Source organism: Anopheles merus, chromosome 2R, assembly GCF_017562075.2.
Source record: "Anopheles merus strain MAF chromosome 2R, AmerM5.1, whole genome shotgun sequence".
Classification (NCBI taxonomy): domain Eukaryota; kingdom Metazoa; phylum Arthropoda; class Insecta; order Diptera; family Culicidae; genus Anopheles; species Anopheles merus.
The window spans coordinates 53,203,248-53,229,013 of NC_054082.1; the positions used below are offsets into that span (position 1 = coordinate 53,203,248).

A 25,766-nucleotide genomic window follows, 5' to 3' on the forward strand; every position below is an offset into this window, starting at 1 on the left:
GGTTAGAGGATTTACATATCAGTTACGCACACACATACACACAAATGTCGTGTACGCAGCAGTACATCCCACACACATGCATAACGGGCGAAATGACTTGTGGTGAGGTATCCATCCAAGTAAACGGAGCATAAACGGCAAACGCACCCGATCAAGCGTCCATGCAACACTGAAACAGTGCCACCAACTGGCTACAGATGGCGCTGTATAATCCCACGAGAGTAGTGGCGGAGTGTTTTGGGAAATGCTACAAATTTTCACCTTTAAACGGGAAAAGGATTGAAATAGAATATAAGACAATTTATTTCTATGTGCAGAGCTTTTAACGAAGTCTATCAATCTTTCGAATTTTATATGTCACTAAAGTCCTTTAAAGACAGCATATGCGCCAGAACATAGTCGACAAGTTAAGTTTGTAACCTAAGTTACACCGTTTTCCAGCCCAAGTAAACAATGTTAAGCTGCTTTTGAACATTCTTCAACTATAAGTAATCATTTGTCGGACAACTAAAAAACACAGATGCTTTTCCGAACTTCGTTCAATCGTAAGGAAACAGCGTTAGCGATGGGTTGTCGCGGACAAGCCGACACCAAACAAACTGTATCGATTTTGGCCAGAAACTCCTACCAGTGCTTTTACGTGAATTCGGGAAATATGTTAGCGTTTTTCTAAATTTGACAATTTCTGGAGTGACGTAAATGCAAAACTGCACAGATCGCACTGTGAAACGTAAAAAGTTTCACAGTTTTATGAAAAAAAAATCAGAACCATGGAAAAAACAAATTATTCCTTATGATTTCATCATATAGTAAATAATTTATAGTTTATGAATATTCTGTCCACAAAGGGCTATAATTCGACCTGTACGTATGCTCGAATTTGACTGATTTCCTAGAATCAAATCAACCATATACGTTATTACGCTGTTAATATTATTACTATAGCTTAAAAATCCATATTTTTTAGATACAATAGTGACAATCGTGTTACAGTCATCAACTCAAACGACTTAACAGCATGCCCGTCCTGGCTACAAGTCCCGAATGGACCTGTTCCGCCATAATACGTAGGACTGACTATCCTGCTATGAGGGGAATCAATAAAGTCACTGAAAGCCAAGCCCACAAGTAGTAGTACAGGCAGATCTTGACCGACAACGGTTGTTGAGCCAAACGAAGAAGAAGCAGTGGCAACAAAACTCATTTGAAACTAGATCATATTTAATCTTTTTGCAAACGGTATTACCTGATTTTCACTGTATAAATAAAGCAACAACAAAAATATCAAATATAAAAAATCTTTGTTTTGACTCTAAATCACGAAAGCAAATAAAACCCCAATTTAGCTATTACGTTTAATGCGACAAAATTTCGAATGTAAAACGAGTTAAACAGTGTAGTTGTAGAAATTCGCAGCTGTATATGATTTGATTGCATTGGAACAGAAAATTATCCAATGGATTTCTCCGTTATACTTAAATATCTCAGCCATTTAAACTCCTCCTTCGAAACATTGTCCCTTCTCGATGGTATTTTGTAACATTTTAAAGTACCATTTAAATCCGATAAAGTGCAAAATCAATAATCAAACTCATTCGCACCTGCCCACCCGACCCCGATGTGCGCGACAGTGAAACAACAGTTGTTCCCGGGAAAAAAGCTGACCGCTCTCAGCGGTCAACCACAAAACCACAATTACCAGTCGTGTGCGTTTCTCGATGGCGCCAGTTCAACAAGTGATGATAAAAGCGATTTTAAAAAGATGAAATAAAAATACCATGCCCGCGTTGCACCGTAGCACACCAAAACATAATTATTATGCTCCAGTTCCATATCCACAATTCCGGCCACTGTCGCTCCGGGACCTTCTCTGCCTAGTTAGCGTGATTTATTCATCACGAGGCGCTCTTGTTTTTCAATTGAATCATTTCATTCGCTTTCAGTGCAACATTGAAATGTGAATTGATACGTGGGGCAGAATTTTATCGTAAAAATGGAGCATCTGATTTCCGACACTGGCGACATGGCGGCCGCATATGCAAGCCCAACTCCCGCCCCACACGCACCTCATATTATTTATTATATCCCAACATACCTTTCAGCAATATTCAAAGTGAACTTTCAACAATCGATAAAATGGCCAAGGGCATAATGCAAAGGCTATCTCGGAAAATTGAAAAACATGTCAATCATTGGTTCTTCTTTAAATATGTTCAACAGCATGCATGGGGGGTTTGACTGTATTAATTGAAGGATTTATATGATGGATAGTGACTATGTGATCACTATGGCCAGAGATAAAACAAAAATACTTTGCAATCGTTATAGAAATTATTAGTATCGTAAGAATGGTAAGAATGGCCAATCAGAAACGATTGTAAAAGATTTCTTACCAAAGAAGGAGGATCCTAATAAGGCTAAAGAGTAAGTAAGTGAAACGTTCCATTTAACGATAATAAGGGAGGTTATATTCCACACAAGGTTCTACGCAGATCCCATATGTGTGTGTGTCCCATAATTACGTGATACAAATATAACTAGATACCCTGTTTCTGCAAAACGGACCAGCCCACAACTATACGCGAACAAATCTCGACAATATGTACTAAAGCTTTCACGATGCCTCAAGCTAGAGTACAACATTTTTCAAGCTTCTGATAATCGAACACTTTCAAAAAAAAAAAAAAAGGTCTCTCTAAAACATTTCACTCCATTCATTTCTTTACGAATCAATGAGTCATATTTCCTGTTTCATAAAAATGGCGGATGATGTATAAATTATATACTACTCGTTGATGATTTTATAAACCACGATAATCTTCTGGAATTTAATTTGAGGAATTAAACTTTGTCTTACACATGTGTCCACGGTACGATAAGTAGTGCCAACACAAACTCATAACTTTAACAATTTCTAGATATCAGGAATAGTGATTTTCAGCCACAAAAGAAAAATCTGCACAGTAAGAGTGAGGACGAGTAACAATGTGAGTGCGTAAATTCATTTTACTTTCCTCTTTACCAACAGTGTATTTTTTTTCCACTTTGATTTATATGTGCCTCTGTGTGTGTGTGTGTGTGTGTGTGTGTGTGTGTGTGTGTGTGTGTGTGTGTGTGTGTGTGTGTGTGTGTGTGTGTGTGTGTGTGTGTGTGTGTGTATTTTAATTTTTGTTGCTTTTCCTTCGGAGCTGTTTTTCATTTTGAGTACATAGCGCTCCACAAAACACACACACGCGTCCAAACTTTGTTCACCCAACCAACCAACGGGGGACAGCGGAGGGCGCACCGAAAAAAAAAACGCGCGATACGGAAGCATTTCCACTACCGAAAGCCACCGAGGGCATCAGCATTCGAGAGAAAGCGCTTTTAGCTTCTGGAAAGGTCCTCGAGCAGGGGCAGGGGCAGGGAAGGGAAGAACGAAAGAATTATTGGGTGTACACTGGTGTAGGGAGTAACCAGTAAGCAGTAACGGACGCGTTGGTTACACGATGGGAGTAAGAGAGTGCCCCACTGATGCCACCCTTCGACACCGTGTACACGACGACGACCACCAAACCACGCCCCCCCCCCTCCCCCTGCTGCTCTCGAGATTCACCTCGAATGTATAGAACCAAGTTTTGGAGTCGACCGGGGAGAAGTGCAGAATAAAGTTTACCGATGGAGTTTCGGTCGGTGGATGCGATGGATCAACGAGGGGTGACTACGGGGTCGGGAAATTCATTGCCGTTGCTCTTGCGTTCTTTCGCGGGGTGGAAGCGAAGCTGGAGCCAAAAGCGGAGGGGGAGGGGGCGAAAAAAGGGATCAAGAATGGAGGCTGCGAGACCGAATCAAAATGGAATGAAAGTACGCAGTGGTGATGGAGGTGGGTGTTGCTGGCACAAAAGTGAGATTGTTAAAGCCGAATTCCTCCAATGAGCCCACCAAGTGCGAGTGGACGATGGGTTTGGAACGAGTTTAAATGGGAGACTGGGAGAGACAGCAAGACTACTACACCCGACTACTACCACTACTACTACACAGCAAGGCATGGGCATGGGAATGGGAAATTTGAACAAGATAGAAAGAACGAGAAAACGAGAGAAAAGAACACGAGTTTACATTATTTTCTGCATACATCGAACACAAACCCCGAAATCCAACGCTCAAAGAACGCCCAAGTCCCCTTGTCGTACGCTCAAAAGAAGTGGGAAATGCGCGAGCGGTCTTGAAAAAACGGAACTGCGCCCCCGACTAACCCATACACTTTTACACGGTGTTCACACACCGGGTCATGGACAGGGAAATTGGTAAAATTTGTATTCGATGCTACACGACAGGACGAGGAAAAAGAAATTCGACCCATAAGAAAACACTAGCTGATGATGATGATGATGATGATGTGGTTGGTGGGTGGTTGGTTGATAGGAAAATATCTCCCCCCCCCCCCCCAACACCCCTCCAACGGATGATGCAAAAGAAGAACCGACGAAGTCGGCTGAGCAAATCCGACACAACACACAACATACATGGCAACGACACGAATACCCCGAAATGTTGTTGCAACCGTACCGGTTTGCTGTATTGCACTTTACTTCTACTTGTATGTGTGAATCTGCGTGCGTGTGCTTGTGAGCTGTATGTGTGCGAGAGGACACAACCGCCGTTCCCAGTGAGGAAACGCAAACCATCATATGATGGCGGCGAGTCGATCGCGCCAAAGAAGGAAGCCACAAAGCGTGCAAACGAGAAGGGCACACCGAAAGATCCACCTAAAACAGACCATAGGTCCTGGGGACCTAAACCTGCAACAGGAAGATGGAGTGGAAGTCCACCGACCAGGAAAAGCCATCGGTGGCGATATATATTTCGTCGCATTTCCTCTTCCTTGTCCATGGCCAGGCCATAGTCGTCCTTCGACTGGGTTTCTTCTCGTCCGGGACACACTAAACAGACACATACACACACATACTTGCACACTCAGACGCGATACTGTTAAAGGACATGGTGCACAGATGGGGAGATGGGGTTTGAGGTCGTTTTGGAAGGGTTAAAACGGAAACGAAGGATGGGGTCAACGTTTGCACCACCAAGCCATCAACCGACGATGCGAATCGATGCCGCGGCCGGTGTATGTATAATACTTGTGCCTGAGTTAGTGTTTGTGTGTTGAGGCGCGATCGGTGCGTTATCCTGTGTATATATAACACTACGCGCGCGACAAACTTTAGAATGGATTGACAAGTTTCGGGAACACTAATAGTGGAAAAAGGAACAGGTCGAAAACAGGTCTAGTATGCAACAGAACTACGAAATTTGCATTTTTTTTTTGGTCTGGGCCTTTTTTGTTTCCAAATGTTATCAACTGTCAAACTCATGTTGCGGGACATGTTTGTTGCAAGAGGTTTCTCTCGATTTGTTAGCGGAATTTGGGGCAAGTGTGCCACCTTAAGCATTTCAAGTTATAACTCACTAAAACGTGTTTTTCAAAAGCCGATTTAAATTTCATAACCATTTTACATCTATTTCCTCACTTATAAATGAGTTTCGCTTGAAAAAAGTGCAAACAAAACAGTTTTTGAAGCGTTTTTAAAAGGGTCCAAAAAGACGTTGTTTTTTGGGCTATGGGGCAAGAGTGCCACTCGTATGGGGCAAGACGGCCACCTGGTTAAAATAACCGTATTTCTTAGATAATTGGAAATTATTACGTTTGTACCACTAGTGTATGTATTCCTACATGTCTTGAGTCACCAATGAACCCCTTTTCATTACAAACTGTATCGCAATATGGGTTGTTGCTGGTCTTTTTTTCGGGATGGAATCCGCTCGTAAAAGCGCACCATACCGCTGTACGCTACAACAATGTTTATATTTTTGACAGCTCGCGCCTATGAAAGATGGTGGCACATTTGCCCCAAATAGAGATGGCTCTTTTGCCCCAAAAGTTGTAACTTTTTTGAAATTGAATTTTTCAGTGACAAAAAGAAAGTTTTTTTCAACTAACCCCACAAAATATTTCACGTTTTCTCAGCTATACGGTGGTGTAAATATTTTCTCGGTTGATTGTTCGCATGATTTTTGAGAGCTTATTTGGTTGGATTAAAAAATTATAATATTCTGCTCAATTTTGAAACTTATAAATTAGTTCAAAACAATGGAAAATATTGATTAGTTTATATGAATTTCGGCTCAGTATACATAGTCATTGGAAAGTAACCGACTTTATACACAATTGATCATTAAACTAAAGTTTTTAAGGAAAAATGCTTGGTGGCACTCTTGCCCCGTATGGCACACTTGCCCCAAATTCCGCTACATGTTTATTGCAGAAATATTTTCGACTTAATTTTATGTCATCTTTAGGAGCAAACACGTACACAGTTTTTTTTTTGTAAATAAATAGAAACATCTGAATATATTGCCCTTGAACAAATGTTGTCGCAACATATTCATAGACCAAGGCGTTAATATCACACAAGGATGCTTAGTTCTTACTTGATATCACAATTGCATCGTGATATTTGACTCAATTTGTAATAGTTGACTTAATTTGTCAATCAATTATTATGATTTCAATGAAGATTAATATGAATAGTCCTTAATAAGAAAATATAAATAGTTAACGTATGAACGTAAGTAGTAAGCGAAAAAAAAGATAAATATTTTTTCACGAACCATCACCACCTTCAAACTTGACGCAAAAGAAAAGCTCAATTCGTGCATGCATTACTATAACCACGTTCATATGCTCTGGTCTAATGATTCACTCAAGTCACAACATATTGTGATTGGGATATCACATGAAATCGTTCAAACGTGACAACATAGTGTCAACAATTTCATACGACGCCATTTTGTCATTGGAACAAGTTAACCACCTTTCCATCCCTGTTCACGGTTTATTTCTATGGCCTTTGTTCTTGAAACTTATCAATGTAGGTGTCACGATTGTGAGCGCCTAAAGGAAGGACTCGGAACCACCATCGTCGTGCTTTTGGGCATTCATGATGTTGATGATGATGACGATGATGATGATGATGACGATGGTGGTGACGTTCGTCGATTGGTATTTGTGCTGCAGTTGCTGCTTGCTTTCCAAAATCATAGGAAACGTTCAACAGCAGTAACCTGGCGTCAACCATAGCGTTTCACTTGGGCCCTTAACAAGATTGTGAACCATGTTTGGTGATTGTAAGCCGAAACAAGGTTTACGTCAACAATGACAACAACACGAATGTAAGAGACGCGAAAAACTTCTAGATCAGGAATAATTGAGAAAACCGCTCAACTCTCTACGCTTTCTGAAAAATTCCATTCGTAGCAAACCTATTGGTCGTCAACCACGTATTGAGATCGTCGCATCTTAGGCATACTTGCCAAACGTATATGCAAAAAGAAAACGGTACAACAAAAAGACAAACAGAGTGAAAGGGAGCATCGCCATCCAGCGAGATTGGCGATTAGTTTGGCAACGTCATTGACGACACATAGCGACATTTACCTTTTCCCATAGCCACAACATTTCATTCTTCTTTGCAGCTCCACGGTCTCGACTGTTACCACTTTCTACTGTTTCCGCATTTCTTCTCGACCTGCTATCCTGTCGAGCCAACGTAAATGCAAACAAACTACACACCGTCACTATCCCTCTGCAAACCCAGCCTTGCGATTCCATGATGCGAGTGTACAAAAGGTGGAAAGGAAGCCAGACAAAAGGAAGCTGCTTTCGTGCGCTAACCAACCTGCAATCACCCACCGCAGGTGGCTTGGGTGCGCATGTGTGTATCTTTAATTTTGAATCTCCCGTGAAAGGAATGAAAGCCTCACCTCTATTTCAAACGGGGATTTCGTCACCGCAGATTGATTATATACATACAACCACACGCTGCCATCAACTCTCATCGGAAACGCATCACAATTTCCGGTTCTTGAGAATGCAACTGGAAGGATGCTATCAGCACATTGGTCATCTGTCGGCTGCCTGCCTAAACTGTATTAACATCCTTCCAATCAGATGCGGGTTTCAAAACGCATGCTCATTTTAATATTGAAACGTTTAAATTTTGGAAAACATTCATATGCCCGCATGTTATGCATTTGTTTATCTTTTGCCTAGATTATAAAGCGTAGGATATTGAAAAAAGTACAAGATGAAGCATTATTTGTACAGTAGACTTAACAACAACAATGACACAATGCATTAAACACATTTCAAACATTTTCTCGCCGCCGCCCAGACCATTGAAAGTCTGTTAAAATTCAAACAAACAAACGAAACAAAACACTCACCCTGATGCACCGAGTATAATTTATTTAAAAAAAATTTAACCGAATTAAATAAGCTGTCGCATGTAAACAGATAGATAGCAACATCCTTCGAATTCCACTGATCATGATAATCATTGCTTTAGATGTTATCATTTTGACATGTTACCAAAAAAACGCAAGGCACGATTATTCCCTAATTACTAACTCGCGATAAATTTCAACTGTTCTTGCATGCAAATTAGCATAGCCAGAAAAAGGAGTTATCACACAGACACGCAGTCACTCACACACATAAATGAACATTCCAACCACGCCCAAACTGAACCCCCAGAATACATTCCAGCCGATGAAAAAGAAGCACAGGGAAAGAAAATGTGTGTAGCGAACACTATCGTAGAGTCGGAGGAAAACGCTACTGCTGGTATGTGATGGACCCGGAGGATACTCCCGAGAAGATGGCAAATTATTGCTGTAGTGGCATCTTCACAGCGGAACTCGTACGTAAAGAAGATTCGATGTACAGCACAGCACACAAAAACTCGTTCCGCGACTATAGCCTTTCTAACTGCAATTATCTTCCCGGCTCTGGTACAACTTGGAGCTGAGGGACGAGCGGGTGGTGATGGCGCACGGAACGAGCTTGGAAAGGTTTCAATCAAATAAAAACTTTCCTGTGCCGCACTCGATTTGGCTGGACCTAACTGAAGGCTGCTGATCATCATCAGGGTCGAGGGTTAACGCGTTTTCGTCATCGGTGCTTGGTTAACGAAAGTAGCCTTAACATAACGATACTATCTGCCACCAAGCACTGGCGATACCAGCGATAAGGAGTTTCGAAGCGACTTCAAACTTTCAAAATCCTCCAACAAAAGCACCAAGCTCGCACACACACACACAAACAAAGAAGACGTTATCGCTTTCCGTGTGGCTCGACTCATCCTCCACAGTTTTCTTTTCGTCTTGAACATCAAGACATGATCTTGAAACTCGAAATGAGGACTCAAACGGCCAAGTGGCTGGCTGCTGCATCGCGGGGGATTCAGAGCTCATTCTATTCCACGTTTAAAATTTGAAATTGAAAATTTAGCAAGCCATACTTTGGTGGCAACTCTAACGAAAGCGAGGGTAGAAAAGGAAAATAACAAGTAGCACGAAAAAAAAAACAACATTAAAAAGGGAACACTAACCTAGGGCAGGATCTAGCACCGCCTGAGCAGCCTGCTCTTCGCTGACGGGTGTCTTGAGCCACATCTTCTTTAACTTCATCGCCGCCGGGGAGTCCTCGGATGTGGCCACTGGAAAGAGAAGGGAGGCAAAGTAAAACATGAAACAACGCCATGATTAAGGATTCGTTCGTTCGTTCGGTCGCTCGTTTTACGAATATGTTGATGTGCCTGTGGTTGTTAAAGGAACGTATACTGTCAGTGCTAGCGTTTTCATCTTGTAGTGTGTTTAGCTTATCTGTGGGAAGCTATCAGTCAGTCAACCATTTTCTTGTCGCAGCGCTTTCTCAAAAGTTTCCAACGGTAGCTAACTAGTGTGGAATTGTAATTCTTTTCGATTTAACTTTTGGCATTTTGCTTCATTGTGGCAGCAGCGTTAAATTAACTGTTAGAGTTTAGTTAATCGATGCAAGTAGAGTTTGATTAACTTAAGCTTTTAATGAACTATATTCCGTTTCACAATTCACACAATTCAGGTGCTTTAGCTGGCGCTAATAATTCTTCCATTTTCTTCTATAAACAAATGAAAATTTAAATGTAAATGTATAATATATTATTTGTGGTATATTGTCTAATTCATGAAATAAGCTTAAATTATAACAATAAGAATTACAATAACACTTATGATTCAACTAAAGTTAAGTCAGAAAAATATCAATTTTATTTATTTGTTAATTGAAGATAATTGCGATAATTGAAGATAAAGTTCTTAAAATTACATTCAAATAATTTTTAGTAGTTTTCTTATGAAATCTTTCAATAAAAAACTTGCTTTTCTCGTGTTCTTTTCTAATTCATATTTAAAATCATTCCGCGATATCATTATTTAAAAAAAAAATTCATTAGGGTTTAGTGCGCTGAGGCTTGCCTGTCATAAATAATCTTTGCAAACTACCCGCAGATGAGTGCATTGCACATTAGAGGTTAAAATAATGCCCACACTTTAGCACGACCAAACTCCATTGCCGTAACCGGAATTTGTGTTGCTGTAGTTTAGACCCTTTCGTACATTCGCTATGTACTACTGGTCTTGCTTTCCTACCTCCCATAGCCGGAAAATCAATAATCTCAACGCTCACCGGCTAGAATAATAGTTTCTACCAACACTACCACCACACTAAGCGACAAGGGACGTATGAGCATAACGAAACTAACCGAAATTCGCTCATCTATCTGATCAGAGGACCTTCCTGTGCGTGTCTGTACGTGTACAAGATTGCCCCAATCCAACGGAGGGGACATTTTCCGCAGGTACATGTGGTTGGACCACTATTGCTATCGCTCCCAGAACATTATCTCTGCCAACTCGTGGAATAGGAATGGGGAAATAAATGCACCTCCAATATCCGCCTGTACACACTCTGCCGCAGTAGCGATTATTCGCTTCAAAAGAAAAGCTCGTCGTGTAGCACACATGGGAACGATGCACCTACTATCATGTACAGGTGTGTGCATGTGGCCACGAATGTTGGACGGACTTTAACGGGAAGCTTGTGCCCTTGGTTACAGGTACGTATACGTGCGCGGGCTTTCGTATCATACGTACAATGGGGTTTAATCTTCTCCCTGAGTCAACGTATCGCAACTAGTCTCTCCACCTTTCAATAATGTTCGAGCAGCTCGGTACAGACAGCTTGCTCTCTGAATTTTGAGACGCACCACCAGCAAAGCTCCGCAAATTTCGACTTCCTCTATGTCAGACCAACACCATCATCAATGACTGCACCTTCCGCGAAATCAATTCAAAATCAAACCCAGGCAGGCTTCCGCTAACGGGAGCTGAAACAGTGTACACCACCTTGGTTTCTTCCACCTGCTCTGGTCGGTACGGTGGCGGCAGCACCAAACCGATGTGTGCGTAGAGAGCAGAGTTTATGTGCATCGCATCTTACTCAACGCAGCAGCATCCCAGCAGCATCCTCATACTTTTAGCGATTTTCTATATATATATATATGTACACGTGCGTATCTTTATTGCACACTGGTGCATTTGCGATACAAGCCTGGGTGATGATGCACCAGCAACACCATGGTTCAGTGGAACGAGTGTTCTATCCGAGCGCTCCCTCAATCCCAAACCTTGATGCGCTACACGACGGGTCCAAACACCCACCACCATCGAGGAAAGTTTAGTTAGTTTCACCAAACCTCCACCCGTCCAAACCCAACGCAAGCAGAGCCAGACGGGCGGCGGAAGATTGCGCTTTTATATAAACATATTTTGTGTGGAAACTTCCGAATTATATGTACACATACACACACAGTTCGCACGAGTCTGGTGCAGCGCGGAGGCGTAGTTGCAGTAAAGGACGAGAAGAATGTGAGGATGATGCATATATGGCTGCCGCGAGAACGCTCTTGCATACGTGTGCAGCAAGCAGCAGCAGCCCGGTTCAGCCCGGTGGCTGGTGTGCCTCTCCGAAAAGGTTGTTGAGGATCCCATCCTTATGGCCCTAGTAGCACGAGGTGTATTGCTATAGCCACCACAGCCGGCAGGCCCCGTTGTGACGATGACGATGACTATGAACGCGAGCCCCGGGAAAACTCGGAGAAAGAGGTTCCATCACTTGGCGCACATATGTACGGACACAGCAGAAGTACCAACAGGCTCTGGGCGAGGAATGTTTGGCGCACATCACCTACCGGCCGGATGCAATTCAAGCACCATAAAAATCGCGCAACGTTTGCATGAAAAGGGCGGTAAAGGCAAACGCAAAAGCAAGGATATTTTAACTTCTCGATTGTTCCAGCAGCAAAATTAACCAAACTAAAGCAAACCAACAAACCGACAGATGCATTGTACGACTGTGCAGGGGGAGCAAGAGAGAAAATAACAGTTCAATTTGTTACATCCTTTCCTTCAAATAGAGAGAACAAATTCGCTAGTATTTTAGTGCTTCCTGCAAAGGATTGGAAAGTTCCGATGATACAATGAAAAACCTCACAACCTACAGGGGATGTATTTGTTTTTTTTTTTTTTTTTTTATTACAAATCTTACCGACACACACAACATGTGTGAATGCATATGTGAATACATTGACGTATCAGTAGTCATAGCAATTTGACGTTCTCGTCAAATGTCTACGTCTTTGAATTAAAACAACTGAGCGAAGTAAAATAAATATGGATGATGTACCGAGCATATATTAGAAGTACAACATTTAATAATGTAAATAAATATTATCCCACGTTCAGAAATTGTTGCCTTCAAATTAAGCATGTCAATTCACATGTAATATTCATTATCTTCTTGATTAAGGAACTTGAATTCTTCTACCGTCACAGACTTTAAATACAACATTCAAACCAAAACTATTGATTTACACCTGTTGAGGAACATGGAAAATAACCAAGGCAGAATAGTTTTTTTCCCCGAAAAGATGTATTTACTGTTTGCCCAAAAGTGTGTCTTGATTCCGTGAGTGGTTTGAAAAAGGACGCAAATCTTCTCCTGTGCTTTTTTATATCTTTTTCCCTCGTCATTTCGGGTTTGCGCTTCGTGTACCTTAAGCATTCCAGTTTAGCACTGGTCGTTGGATACCTCGTTGCGCTATGTGACAACAGTACCCAACATTTGATGTCTTGCAAACGAAACATGATGTCTGAGTGGCAATGTTTACAATGTGGTTAAATGATCACCCGAAAAGAATTAATCAGTTAATATTTTTGAATATTTTGGTATGATTGATATATGATTGATTATCTGTGCATTGCTACAATCTTCTTTTGATTGAACATGTTGAATTGTTTCTTATGGTGATTTCATCTCCAAAGACTTTTCAACTCAGTGTAAAGCGTACAAGCATTTTAACTCCTGTACGAATACTGCCAACGGTAGGACGACCGATGAGACTAGCTCGTGAACGCGAAATTGCAATCCGGCAGCGGGGACGCGATCGATCAAAGGGCGTTGGGATGCCACGCCACGTAATGCCTGGACCGGGGGACGAGCGTTAACGAGAATTTTCGACCGTTTGCGGTTATCGAAGCCGTTAAGGCGACACACAAAAGGGCTGACAACTCGTCGTCCGCCTTCTATCCTATCGCCTCAATTCGCCTTACTTTCTCCTTCTTCTACATGGTTGCATTTGCGAAGCTTTCTTTACGAATCTGTGGGGACAACTCACGATAGCCCGCAAGTTCGAAATTCACCTGTGTAGCTGTATTGGTGCATTCGGCAATCCCCACCAAATGAGACTCAGGAATCTAGGGAAAACCACGAGCCCACATACACATATTAACAGCCCCCAATGCAAATAGCCGCCAAGTCCGTCGCTGGAGTAGCAACTGAACCTGGCACGCACTTTTCAATGCAAATTCAATCCAGGGTGTACAACTATAGCTATTATATATGCTGCCGGTTTCTACAGCACCTCTTCAGCATCCATACCGCCCCTCAACAACGCAACTAACGCAACCTAGCTCACAAGCACACAAGATACCCCGAAAATCCTCAGATCTACGCTTAAAATACAGTCCTTGTCGTGCGAACAAGACGGCCAATTGAATGGGAGAATCGGTGTGTGAGAGAGTGGGCACTGCAGATTCCGGGATGTTGCACATTACCACCCTCACGCACTTACGTGCGTGCACGCACACAAACACACACACACGCACGTGGTGATGCTTTTTCCCGGGGAGAAAATCAACCGCAGCAAATGCACAAGGTAGGATGCACCTGAGCCACACCTCGCTAGTGTCTGCACTGAGAAAGGCATTTCTGATTAAACGCAACAGCGAGTAGTTTTTGTACCGTCATCGTTAGAAACGGAGATGATTCAGAGAGTGATTGTGTGTGTGGACGTGAGTGTGTGTGTCTGTGTACCATACACCACGACGAACGCTATCCCGTCCTCTCATTAAAGATCCGATTTTGAACGTTAGCGTACACGAGAGCAAGCAGTGCAAGAAATATGTTACACTGCCGGGGAAGCCGTCGTCTGGAAAGATGGACATCCACAGGACGACGGACGGAAACATGGAACAAGGCTAATAATTAATTAAAACAAACCAGCGGAAGCAGCAGCAACGTTCACAACAATGCCACACACCAGGTTGTAGGGTGCTTAGGGCAATAGGAAATGTACATTTAGCCAGGATAGCAGCAGGCGTATACGCACTTGTATATACGCCGTATAAACCCGTTGCTTTTCACATCTGCATAGAGTTGATGCAACGAGCCAGGCAACGGAGACCGAGCGATCATTTACGCGCATCCTCCTCATGGCAACAACTAATTCAAGTGGGAAATTTCGGTAAAAGCAGCCTTTTTTGAGTCTTCTTCTTCTTCTTTTGGCTCAACAACCGTTGCCGGTCAAGGCCTGCCTGTACCACACTACTTGTGGGTTTGGCTTTCATTGACTTATTTAGCAGGATAGTCAGTCCTACGTATGGCGGCACGGTTCATTTGGGGCTTGAACCCAAAACGGGCATGTTGTTAAGTCGTACGAGTTGACGACTGTACTACGAGACCGGCTTTTTTGAGTATTCGTCATTTGTTGTTGAACTATTTAAATGTATGACAGTTTTTGACATTTACAATACCTTTACTTTATACCTTTGCAAGCTTTCATGATTTTAAAGCCATGGCGTCATCTGCACTTTGAACTTTGTGTACTCACTAGTTAAAATGGCCCGATTACAGGGCTACGCAACGTTTATTATGGGGCATATGAGAATTGCACTTTAATCAACCATTTTGTTTTTGGATTCTTTTTAAAAGATTAGTTTTGTATGCTTATAGTATTTACAACATACATTTCAGTATATAGAAAATATTGACTAAAGTACTGAATAACACCTGTCGTCAACCCATACCCAGAAGTGTTTGCTTGATTTGAAGTCGATTTTTCAGTCAGCCAAATAAGCGAATTTTGGCCTTTGTTTGGTAAATTACTTACAGAAAACTCATTTTTATTGCTTATTTTAATGAAAACGGTACGACATTTCAAATGGTGGTCAAACCCCAGTCATGTGGTGGTCTCATAACATGTTTTTTAAAAACAAATTTGAATATCACTTTTTAACAGAATGGGTGAAAACTTTTGTTCAAACAAGCTTTCTTGAGACTTGACGAATACTCAAAACACTCTTAAAATCTTTATTCATAAGCAGAAGCGATAAAAATCAGCCTTCTAAATTCATACACCTTGGGATAAGCCCACCTGTATATTACACACACTTAGATAGCTGCCCGAAAACTGCTCTACAATGCAAACAGCTGACAGGCTGGAATTTAAGCATATGAACTTACAACGGAAAGGGCCCCATTACCTGTTTTTATTGATTTTAGAACTAGGATCACTATAGGAACATGCCTGTGTTTGGTGTACCTATAATGGCAATATCGTAAAAAACACTTAAAAATACGTAAATATGGTCAAAAGCCAATGAATTTGAATAAAACAATATTATTTGATAACAATTATGTTAAAACCCAATAATTGCGTTGTTATGTGGTCATTTAGAACGTTAACAAAAATATGAGTATCGTTAAGAAATCCTAAGGATTTAGGAAAAATGTTGATACCTTTCACAAAATAATGGATTTTTCGGTCACTAAGAAACGGAATGGCCCCATTTCGTTTTTAGATCCTTTGTAAAAGGTTTGAGAACATTTCACACTATCGTAGATAACACTTAACTACTGTTAATTTATCGTATGAGACGCATTTTAGTGCAATACCACCACTATTGGTACTAGCACCACTATAGGTACGTTTACCCTATGATTTCTTAATTTTATATTTTTTTTTATTAAATTCTGGATGGTGTACCTCATTGAATAGATAATTTATTCATCGAAATTCACATTGTTGTCGTATACGCCGAGAGTTACGCCGATGAGGAGCAGCAATTCTGCGAACTCTTTCCGCTCTTCAGCATTTTGAGCAGGTTGTCTGCACATAATCAATCTTTTCCCGCAAACGCAAAACCCTAAATTTGCCCCACAGCATGCTCTGTTGGATGTACTGCTGCAGAACCTAGACGTTGGTATCTGTCGAAAGTCGCCACATAGCAGCAGCACCACCTTATCACCGAACGTTTGGCGATTTCCTATAACGTCCTGCAAGGCGTAATCGAGGACGCGAGCTTCAAGAGCATAGCGGCTACTCATGGATGTCTTGTTCCATACGATCAGTGTTGGTGCCCACTGATCTCAGGGTATGTGTTCCATCCTTGTCATGGGAGAGTGGTAACCTGCTCTTCTTTCAAATGACACAACCAAACGATCACCGAAGCCTGTTGCATCATTTCAGCCTGTGTTGACTGTACACGGATGTTACAGGAACTGTTAGCTTCCAGGTTGAGCGATAGTTTTAATTTAGAGTGTAGCGCACGTCCCCCGGTCAGCAGCAGAGCAAAATTGTTTACATTACGTTCGCCACAGTGCCAAACGAAACGTAAACAATCAATTTTGGAGTGCATTTTCAAATGCTAATTACTCAGTGAATAAAACGAGTTATGGGTCAAACGACACATCGTTTTACAGCTTAAGTCTTCTTCGTTCCGTTTTTGTGCATCAAATGTGTCAAAAAGTGTAAAATAATGTAGAAAACATAAGAAACCCTGCACCTCGATAGGGATGTTAAAATTAATCTGGGGCGGGATAAAATTAATATTGGACCAGTCCAAGTACGCACTAGGAGTCAAAGTAAATTTCGTGCTCGACAAAATATGCAGCACATATTATAAAATGACTTGTAAAATCCTGTATGCCAAGACCGCGGGACACTGTTGTTAAGGCATTTCCAGAACACTGATGTATACATGGGTTACCGCGAGGCTACATGAGGTGAAATATATAGCGAAATGAACTATTTGACAGGCGAAATATCTGACGGATAAAGCATCACAGCAACCAGCTGATGTGCAATGTAAACAAATAACGTGCACAAAATCTTAACTAAATCCATTGAATAACTTCAATATCCAGTATTTCATCAATTTTGAGCCAACAGCTCATAATTTCTTCCAATTAGTGAATGTTCTGCTTAAGAAGATATTATTTGTAAGTGAATTTCGAAAGCGGATGTTGTGTCTCCTCCAACCCTTTAGCTGAATCTGTCAGATATATCACCTGTCAAATAGTTCATTTCGCTGTATATTTCACCTAATGTAGCCGCGCGGTTATACGTGTAAACAATTTGTTGGACCGCATGTCCTGGTGATGGAACAGTGTGTTCGAGAAATGTGCTGCAGATTCAGGATTGCAGCATACGAATTTAGGTATCATCAACGTTTTCAAGTATCATTCCGTAGTTTTGGCTTTGTTTAAGAATGGTTCGGAATAGTGTTTCACGGTCTTGAGAAACCCCGAATTAGCAACAACATTACACATAGCGAGTAAGTGGCAGTTACCAACTTCTAAGAAGCTTGATACAATATCCATTCTAACCGGACTACGTAGATGTGTCTGAATATATTGTAAGGAATTCCGAACATGTCTGATGCATCTTTCAAAAATCCATTTGTGACCAGTTACTACTAATGCCGACGTGGTTCAATCATTACCTGTGCCATCCTCTGTTTCTAAGATTAACTACTCTACTGTAGACAAAATATGTTTCAGAGATCCAGTTCTTGAAAAGAGGATCAAGATCAGACAGACTACAATATACCGGACAACCATATAATGGTGCGCGAATGGAATGGATGTGGTAGGTTAATAACATACATGTGATTCAGAAATATCGCAGCATTAAAATTGAAATGCTACGTTTCGCACTGCTCATTATCGTTCTTTGTCCATGGAAAAGGGCGATAAACGTGAAACATATTTTGAATCTAACTATTTGTTCTATGTACTTTTCTAAACGCATCATACCTTAGATAGCCTTGCTAAGGGCACGTAGTCTAAAGTACAATTAAAGTATTCATAATGTGGTGTCATTTAAACTGGTATGAGGTTGGTTTACAAATGTTCCTTACCACAATTTTGGAATGCGAATCGATAAAAAAGAACCCCAGTCTATTTTTCTTTTACATTTTCAATAGATACTTTTAAAATGCAACTCTGTTTCTTGAAACAACCATTTGTCTTGCGACAGTCACATGTCACATTATAATAAACGATTACGATTGTGTCATACAACAGCCTCATTATTATTGGTAAAATTTGTAAAGACTTTCATTTAAAAAAAAAATCAGAGCTACTTTTAACATTATTCATCTCATTTGATCATCAAGCTAAGCATTACAGCGTTGCATAAACACCAAGACTCATCGTTCCTTGCTAAATTGTTTAATGTGTGCAACAGTTATGGCAAGGGTTTATTTAATTAAACAAGAGACGTCCTATGGATTGTGCAACTTGAAACATACATTTTTAAATATCTTCATTAATATTACTGACGTTTTGGGTGAACGAAAACCAAACCTCAAATAGCTAAACAAACAAACAAAAAAGCATAAAACCATCATACCAACTGTGGCAGCAGGCCAAAAGGTTATCAACAGCATAACTACTATTACTTACTCTGGTGCTTATCGGCTAACTGCACGAGCGGCGTCGGAAGATCCCTTCGCCTGTAGAAGCACATCACTTTGGCTTCAACATTGCCGCTCGGTGTTTTGTTGAGTTCATCGATACGCCGAATCTGGTACGGTGTCGTTGGCGATGTCTCCACGTAGACATAGTCTGTAAGTAAGTATAATATATAGGTATGATTAGAACACATTTCACATCTCTAAATTCTGCTATGGGTATACACATAAGTTACAGAGGATCAAATCCATCACAGGCTTAAGAAAAACCTGCACCACCCACGATTGTTAAGTCAAATAATTTTAGCAGAAACCTATAGCAATGGCTTTTAATAAATTAATTATTTCAAATATCATTTGACACATTGTAAAAGGGCGAGCATAATCACTGAAAAGATAAATTAATAAAATTTCACTACAAGAAGGCCATATACACACGGGTGTCCGGTAAATTGTAAACAATAAAATAACAAATAACAAACATGAATATATCAAAATTAAATTAATTTAAAATATTTGTTTTTTATTTCAATTGAAGAGAACATTTCCTTTTGTATTTCTTGCTATGCTGGCGGTCTCCTAACTTTTCCGTGCGTGTGCCGAATTGGTTAAAAAAAAAAGTTAATGTCTGCCGTTTTAACGATTACTTTCAATTCATGAGTGACCATTAATAGCTTGGTATGAATGGAACAAAAATGCAGCAAATGTTAAATATTTAGCGTACAGTGTATTCAAATTGGAACACCAATTTTTCTTTTTGGCGTAACGACCCTACGCGGACATTCCGGTCAATATAGGCTTTCGAGACTTATTGAGTACCACGCAGCCAGATAATCAGTCCGTGCTACAGGAGGACGGTCCATATAAAGCTTGAATCCATGACAGACTATAGCTCAATAACTTTGAAGACTTGACTATGGCTCAATAAGTTGAAGACTGCACCACGCGACGAGTTTATACCAGTGCTGCAAAATGTCACTGTAAATGTTATAAAAACATCTGACTGAAACAAAATCCATATCATGTACTCAATTGTGATAACCAGAGGTGATACTCAAAACGGTCGTTGTGACCAATACATGCTTCTTGACATTTTTACGACCATCGCTTGGTCAGTCACTATGTCATGACTTTTTTTTACTGTGATCAGTTTTGCAAAACGTCACTGACATAGTCATGACAAATTCCGGCTGAAACAAAATCATGTCAGAGTCACGAGCTCTACTGAGTCAGAGGCGAGCCTCAAACAGTTGGCAGCACTGTTCACAGCCAGAAAAAAATATGATTATGCTTGCGCCGGCATTAAGCTAAGCTTGTCAGTCAGAGCATTGCGTTGGACTCAAGAATTCGCATGTCGCGTTTGGCATGTCATGGGTACACTTTTATTGAGTATCAGCAATGAGCATCAAGCTCATCATATGAAAACAGCATACGTTTACTGTTTTCGTTGGTGAAAATCTCGTGACGCTCATGACATTTTGCAGCACTGGTTTATACATTACAGTTGCATCTCGAATATTTTTTCTTTTTAGTTCGCCAAACTGATTTCTACTTTGCGCATAAATATTATACCACTATTCTACGTTTAAGTTTGATACCAAACATTTTGATACGACGATCTGTGAATGAAAGTCAGAATGCACCGTATAACATGCACAGCAGATAAATTAATCAAGTTGTATGACTGCTATAAACTTCATTTTAGAAATCTATACAAATTGGAGTGGAAATCTATACATTTATTTTTCCATTCTTAGGCATTTACCGTGTTTAGCTGAATAGCAGAGTGATACTACCAAAAGTCAGACAATTAGGATTATTAAACGCAATCGTCATAATAGCGCATCGTGAGTTTGTATTGATTGAAAAGGTATCATATATTGTACAAGCAAAACGCAGCAAAGCTCAAGTTTTTCGCATAGCCAGCATAACTGACTGGCGACAAGCGGAAAGTAGAACATCGAACTCAGTCGCACAACGAGGCCACCGGCATAAAGCAACCACACCGATCGCACTGTTTTGCGGCCTTTCATTGCGTGGCCTTCCATGTTCTGCGCTCCGTATGTCAGCTTTCTATGTTTCCTCTTACTCTATTGTGTTAATGGCCCAAGCCCAAGAAAAGAACAACAATCCGCCGATACATGCACGATGGTCACAACAGACGATAGTATGGGAGAATTAAGCTAAGTTTTGCAACAACAACAAAATAATCAAACGATAAGCACAACGTGTAAGAAAATCTGCTTGCGTAACATGCAACCAGCAAACACCCAGTCGATGCCTATTGGGTCTGCAATACGCGGTCACTTTGCTATGTGAATGTTTTGCTTTGTTTGCTGCCAGACCAGCCACCGATCCGTATTATTTTTACATTCATCATGTTCGAACGATGGCTAACTAAAATGTTATGAAAGTGTGTTAAATGCTCCACCATTTGCTGGCCTGCGGTAATATTTATTATGTATTTTCTTACTAACATTAATTCGTCGCTATTAAACCTTGGGAGTCTGAAGCCATAGCTGAGAGGCCCGTGTAACTAACTGCCTACTGATGTTCTTCACACTGCTTCCGAATTGCTGTTCAGCCGAGAAGTTGAGAGATTCGAGAACTCAATCACGGATGCGTTACGAAGATGATAAAACAAGCACACACACACACAAAAACGAACCATTTCCCAGCCCAGCGGGACGATGAACTCAGTCGATTGATGCTCTACGTCAGTGATTACTGTTCACTTACTGTTCACTCGCCGCTGCATTCTATCTATCTATCTCATCTGAGAACGATTCGCTCATCCCACTAAACTGCGGTTCGTTCCAGTCGATACTGATTATAACAAAAATAATAATAAGTTAATCGTGCACAGCATACCCTACAGTGAGGGAGCTTATTTATTAATGAGTCGTTGGTTCTGTCCAAAATAAAACGTCCCATTCGATATTTTTACCGTACGCCAACGATCGGATCTATACAAGTTAAAATTAATTGCTGCGTCTAGCAGCATACTACAGTTATGTATCACATAAATCTCCGTAAGCTTTCACATTAACTGCTTCTAACATGCAAAACGGTACTTCCACTATATCAATTCTCATTAAAAATATGTTTCATTCCCAAATCCCCACAGTATATTAGCATTTCCCGACACCTAGATTCTTTCGGTTCCAATCGTCACATTGCTTCATGCTCCTTTTTTCTTTTTCTTCTTCCCCTGTCCCGCTTTACTGTTCCCCCCGTGACCAGTGGTGCACCCGTAATCTCCCCCTATTTTATCCATATCACAAACCTATGTTGGAAAGTTGTTGACCCTGAACCGAATGAGAAGCGCAGTAAGCAAGTCACGCAGGAAAAGAACATGCGGTAGTCCCAAAAAATCGAAAGAGGCAAAGAAGTGCAAAAACCAAACGCCGAGCGAATGGAAACGTAAAGACGGAAAGGCAAACACGAAATGAAGCCGGGACGCCACCCCGCTTATTCTTCTTTCCGTCATCGGCGGTTATGGCGGCGCATAAAACGAAGCCCTTACACAGCATTGTCCAGTCCCGAGCATTACTGACCATCTTACGGTGGAGGTCTTAGCATTAGCACAAAGAAGAGAGTACCCTAACACAACGTGGATCAATTTCCCTGCCCTGGGTGAGTGGTTGAGCGTTGTTGTATCGAATACCAAACGACCTACCGTTAAAGTTTGTTAGTTTATCGTGTTGTTGTAAAATGAGCAAGGTACGAAGAACTATCCATAGTCAATATAACATGAGTGATCATTATCATATATTGAAAATCTTAGGAAAAAAACATTCTTGGTTTGCTTTTTTTAAGAACACCGAAAATTGTCTTCTGATTTTTTGTACTTTTGCCAACACAACACGAAGGAACAGAAGGAAATTATTTCCTAATTCAGCATAAACTTTCAGTATTATTTTTTTTTTTTGCTCGACAAAGATTATTAAAGAATCGACACATGGATGGCCAACGAAAAGTTCAATTTATGTTTGTCAGACTAATGACTAATGAGTACTTAAACCAACAAAACAAACAGTCCTGCTCTTCTTTTCACATAGTTCAATTTGCAAAGTTGTAAACGATATGAAATAAATTATTTGAAACTCTTTTCAATAATTATAACATATCCTGTTTATAGCATGAAGCTTTAAGAATCGTAGATGATCCCAACAAATCCTCTAGCACCTGCTTTCTTTAGTTGTATATCTGCGATTTTTCCATTTCTTTTGCTGTTTTTGTTGAAGAAAGAAAACAAAGCACAATGACAAATGCTGCATCCCAACAAACCGTTGAAGCAATTTTTAGACAAATCGGAGAAGGGGTCGCAGAATGTTTAAAAGCAGTCACATACAAGCGTACGAGATTGGTTCTATTTTTAATACCATCTCTTTTTGTCTGCACGCAATTCACGTCGACAATTGATGCGTTCGATCGAATTTGGGAAGAATCTGCTGTATCGAACCAGTCAGCCACACCGTTTTCTAAAATAAAAGCCTAGGAGATCTATTAATTCTGATATTTTTCTAAATATTAAAAAAAAATCTAAATATTCAAAATACATATGTTTAAGCTTGTTTGCTTACAGGAAACTTTGAATAACTTTATCTTTATTTTAATATTTGACTAGTTTAACAACTTTGTACTTTCATTTCGTATCTTATACCACAATCTTCTTGTTGATTGTGTGTGGCATTTTTAAATATTGATAGTTTGGATTAATGTTCTTTTTATCATTCCTAAATTAGAAAACTCCAAATAGGTGAAGGATACATCGGACAACAAGATGTAGAATAAATCCTGTAGTAGTTTTTTTTTTGTGTACTTCACGATTGGGAGATGCCATAATTGAACAGTTCAGAGCCCAAGGATGGTCACCAATGACAATATGACATTATTTATGATAAAGTAAAGCAAACATGGCTGATTTCAATTCAAAAAGTAATCCAAAAAACCGGCGAACGTCAGTCAAGCAAGCTGTTAATTATAATGCAAATATTACAGTATCTCATTGCGAAATCAATATTGTTCGAATCTTTCACGTATTGGCGTCTTGTGAATGAGCAAACATTAAATGTAGTTTTTTGATTGTCTCCTTATCAATTCGATTCATCGAAGCAAGAGCAGCTACAATTCTAGTAGGTGTGCATACGCCACAATGACTAAAACATTCGTCAATCGTCAAAAACATTTGAGTAAAACTATGACTAACGCGTTAGGATTTTCTATGCATGTACGTCTACATATGGTTTATGACGACACAAAACAAAGTACTGAAAAATGACAGTACTTTCCTCAGCGAAATCTTTCGCGGCAAATATTAAATTAGTATTGTATAGTTCTCTACTCCAGGGGCCTTCAAACATTTCAGCACGGGCCAAATTGTCTGATATTCAAATCAATTATAATCTTGGGTTAATAAAACGATATTTTGTACGTAAAAATAGTTTTAGAAAACGACAATTATCACCTCTAAGTTATTAGCAGACTATTACACCAAAAAATCCCTACTTATCATAGTTTAGAGATCCCTGGTATTGTACCCCATACCATTTTCTGATTTTCCCGCAAAAAAGAACCCCTCTTACTTACCTCCGACACGGTACATGTTGGTTGTCATAGTTGTTGTTTATTTAGCCGTTTTTTCCGTAAAAAAATTAAAAATTTCTCCCACACACTAAAGCGCCTTCAAAAGGCGCTTAGCAAATAAAATCCAACTGGAGCACCGTGGATCCAATTTTTCTGCCGAAAGTATAGCAAGTTCACTTTTTAACGGTTTCTCGTCTCTTTTGCACAATTTTTTCGGCAATTGCAATTGGATGCTCTTCCGGTTCTGCGTCCTTTCTAAACACACCTTTGCAGGAAGAGAAAAATAACACTCACTAGAGCTCGAAGATTTTGTGGGAATCAAACCAACACACACACAGCGGCGCCAAACTTTCCACCTCCAATTTCCCTCCTTTTTACTGTTGATTTCACGAACATAAACAATGCACCTTCCTACTCGGCCTCTTCACCGTGCGGTGAAAATCGCACACAACACTCTCACTAGCGCACAGGCACGCACGCGGGGCGAACACTTCGTAACGACACACTCCCGCCCACAACGATAAGCCCCTCTCCTTTTGGCCGTACTTAATTTACACTGCAAGTGAACCCCGAAAATGGCGCCTCCTGGCGATTCCTTCTTCAACACAGCGCCAACAGCAAACCAAGCGTTACCTCAAACGAGACGAGACACACAAAAAACCCTCACACACACACACACACACACACACGCACGCGCACGTATCGGTAGCTCAACGTAGAGACACACTCACAAAACTTCCTACGCGTTCGTCGTGCTTTTTGCTTCTCTACTTTTTCTTTTCGCTTTCGCTGCTGCTTGTTGACAATTGGTGACGTTTTTTTCTGCCAGCATAGGTGTATGAGGAAAGCTTTTATGCTGCACAAAGCATCCGCAAACACCTGTGTTCGAGATTCCGTAGCAATCGGAAGCTTTGCAGCAGCAGCAGCAGCAGCAGTTTGATGAACGTTTGATTTTCACAACCCAAAGTTAACTCACTGTAATGACGTCAACAACTGTTCCCCGCAGCACGCAGCGAACAGTTGATCGCCTGGGTGCGTTTTTATCCCGATTACTGTGCACTCAAACGGGACCTGTCCCAAACAAATTCCCGGCCGTGTCCCGTTTTAATGTCCTTCATGAGCACTGCTGCTTTCTGAAATAAAAGGAATGAAATAAGTTATTTTTTTCTATTTTGTTCTTTTCATGCGCATTCGTGAATTGTCCCACCCCTCCTTAATCAATC

General features: G+C 40.7%; 1 protein-coding gene and 1 pseudogene across 8 annotated transcripts in view; both read right to left on the reverse strand.

The window, feature by feature from the left end:
- The window catches only part of LOC121587778 (metastasis-associated protein MTA1-like), a 35,973-nt gene that overhangs the window by 7,731 nt on the left and 2,476 nt on the right, over nucleotides 1-25,766 (reverse strand). For 6 of the 8 annotated variants that reach the window (XM_041904904.1, XM_041904901.1, XM_041904902.1 and 3 more), the window contains 3 exons: nucleotides 24,547-25,676; nucleotides 18,947-19,108; nucleotides 9,432-9,539 (listed from right to left, as the gene is read on the reverse strand). In XM_041904904.1, the coding sequence (XP_041760838.1) occupies nucleotides 9,432-9,539; nucleotides 18,947-19,108; nucleotides 24,547-24,574 (298 nt within the window). In that variant the 5' untranslated portion in view covers nucleotides 24,575-25,676. The remainder of the gene's footprint in view (nucleotides 1-9,431; nucleotides 9,540-18,946; nucleotides 19,109-24,546; nucleotides 25,677-25,766) is intronic. The other 2 variants (XM_041904903.1, XM_041904908.1) reach the window with 2 other exon arrangements.
- On the reverse strand, nucleotides 16,635-16,690 carry LOC121591189 (annotated as a pseudogene).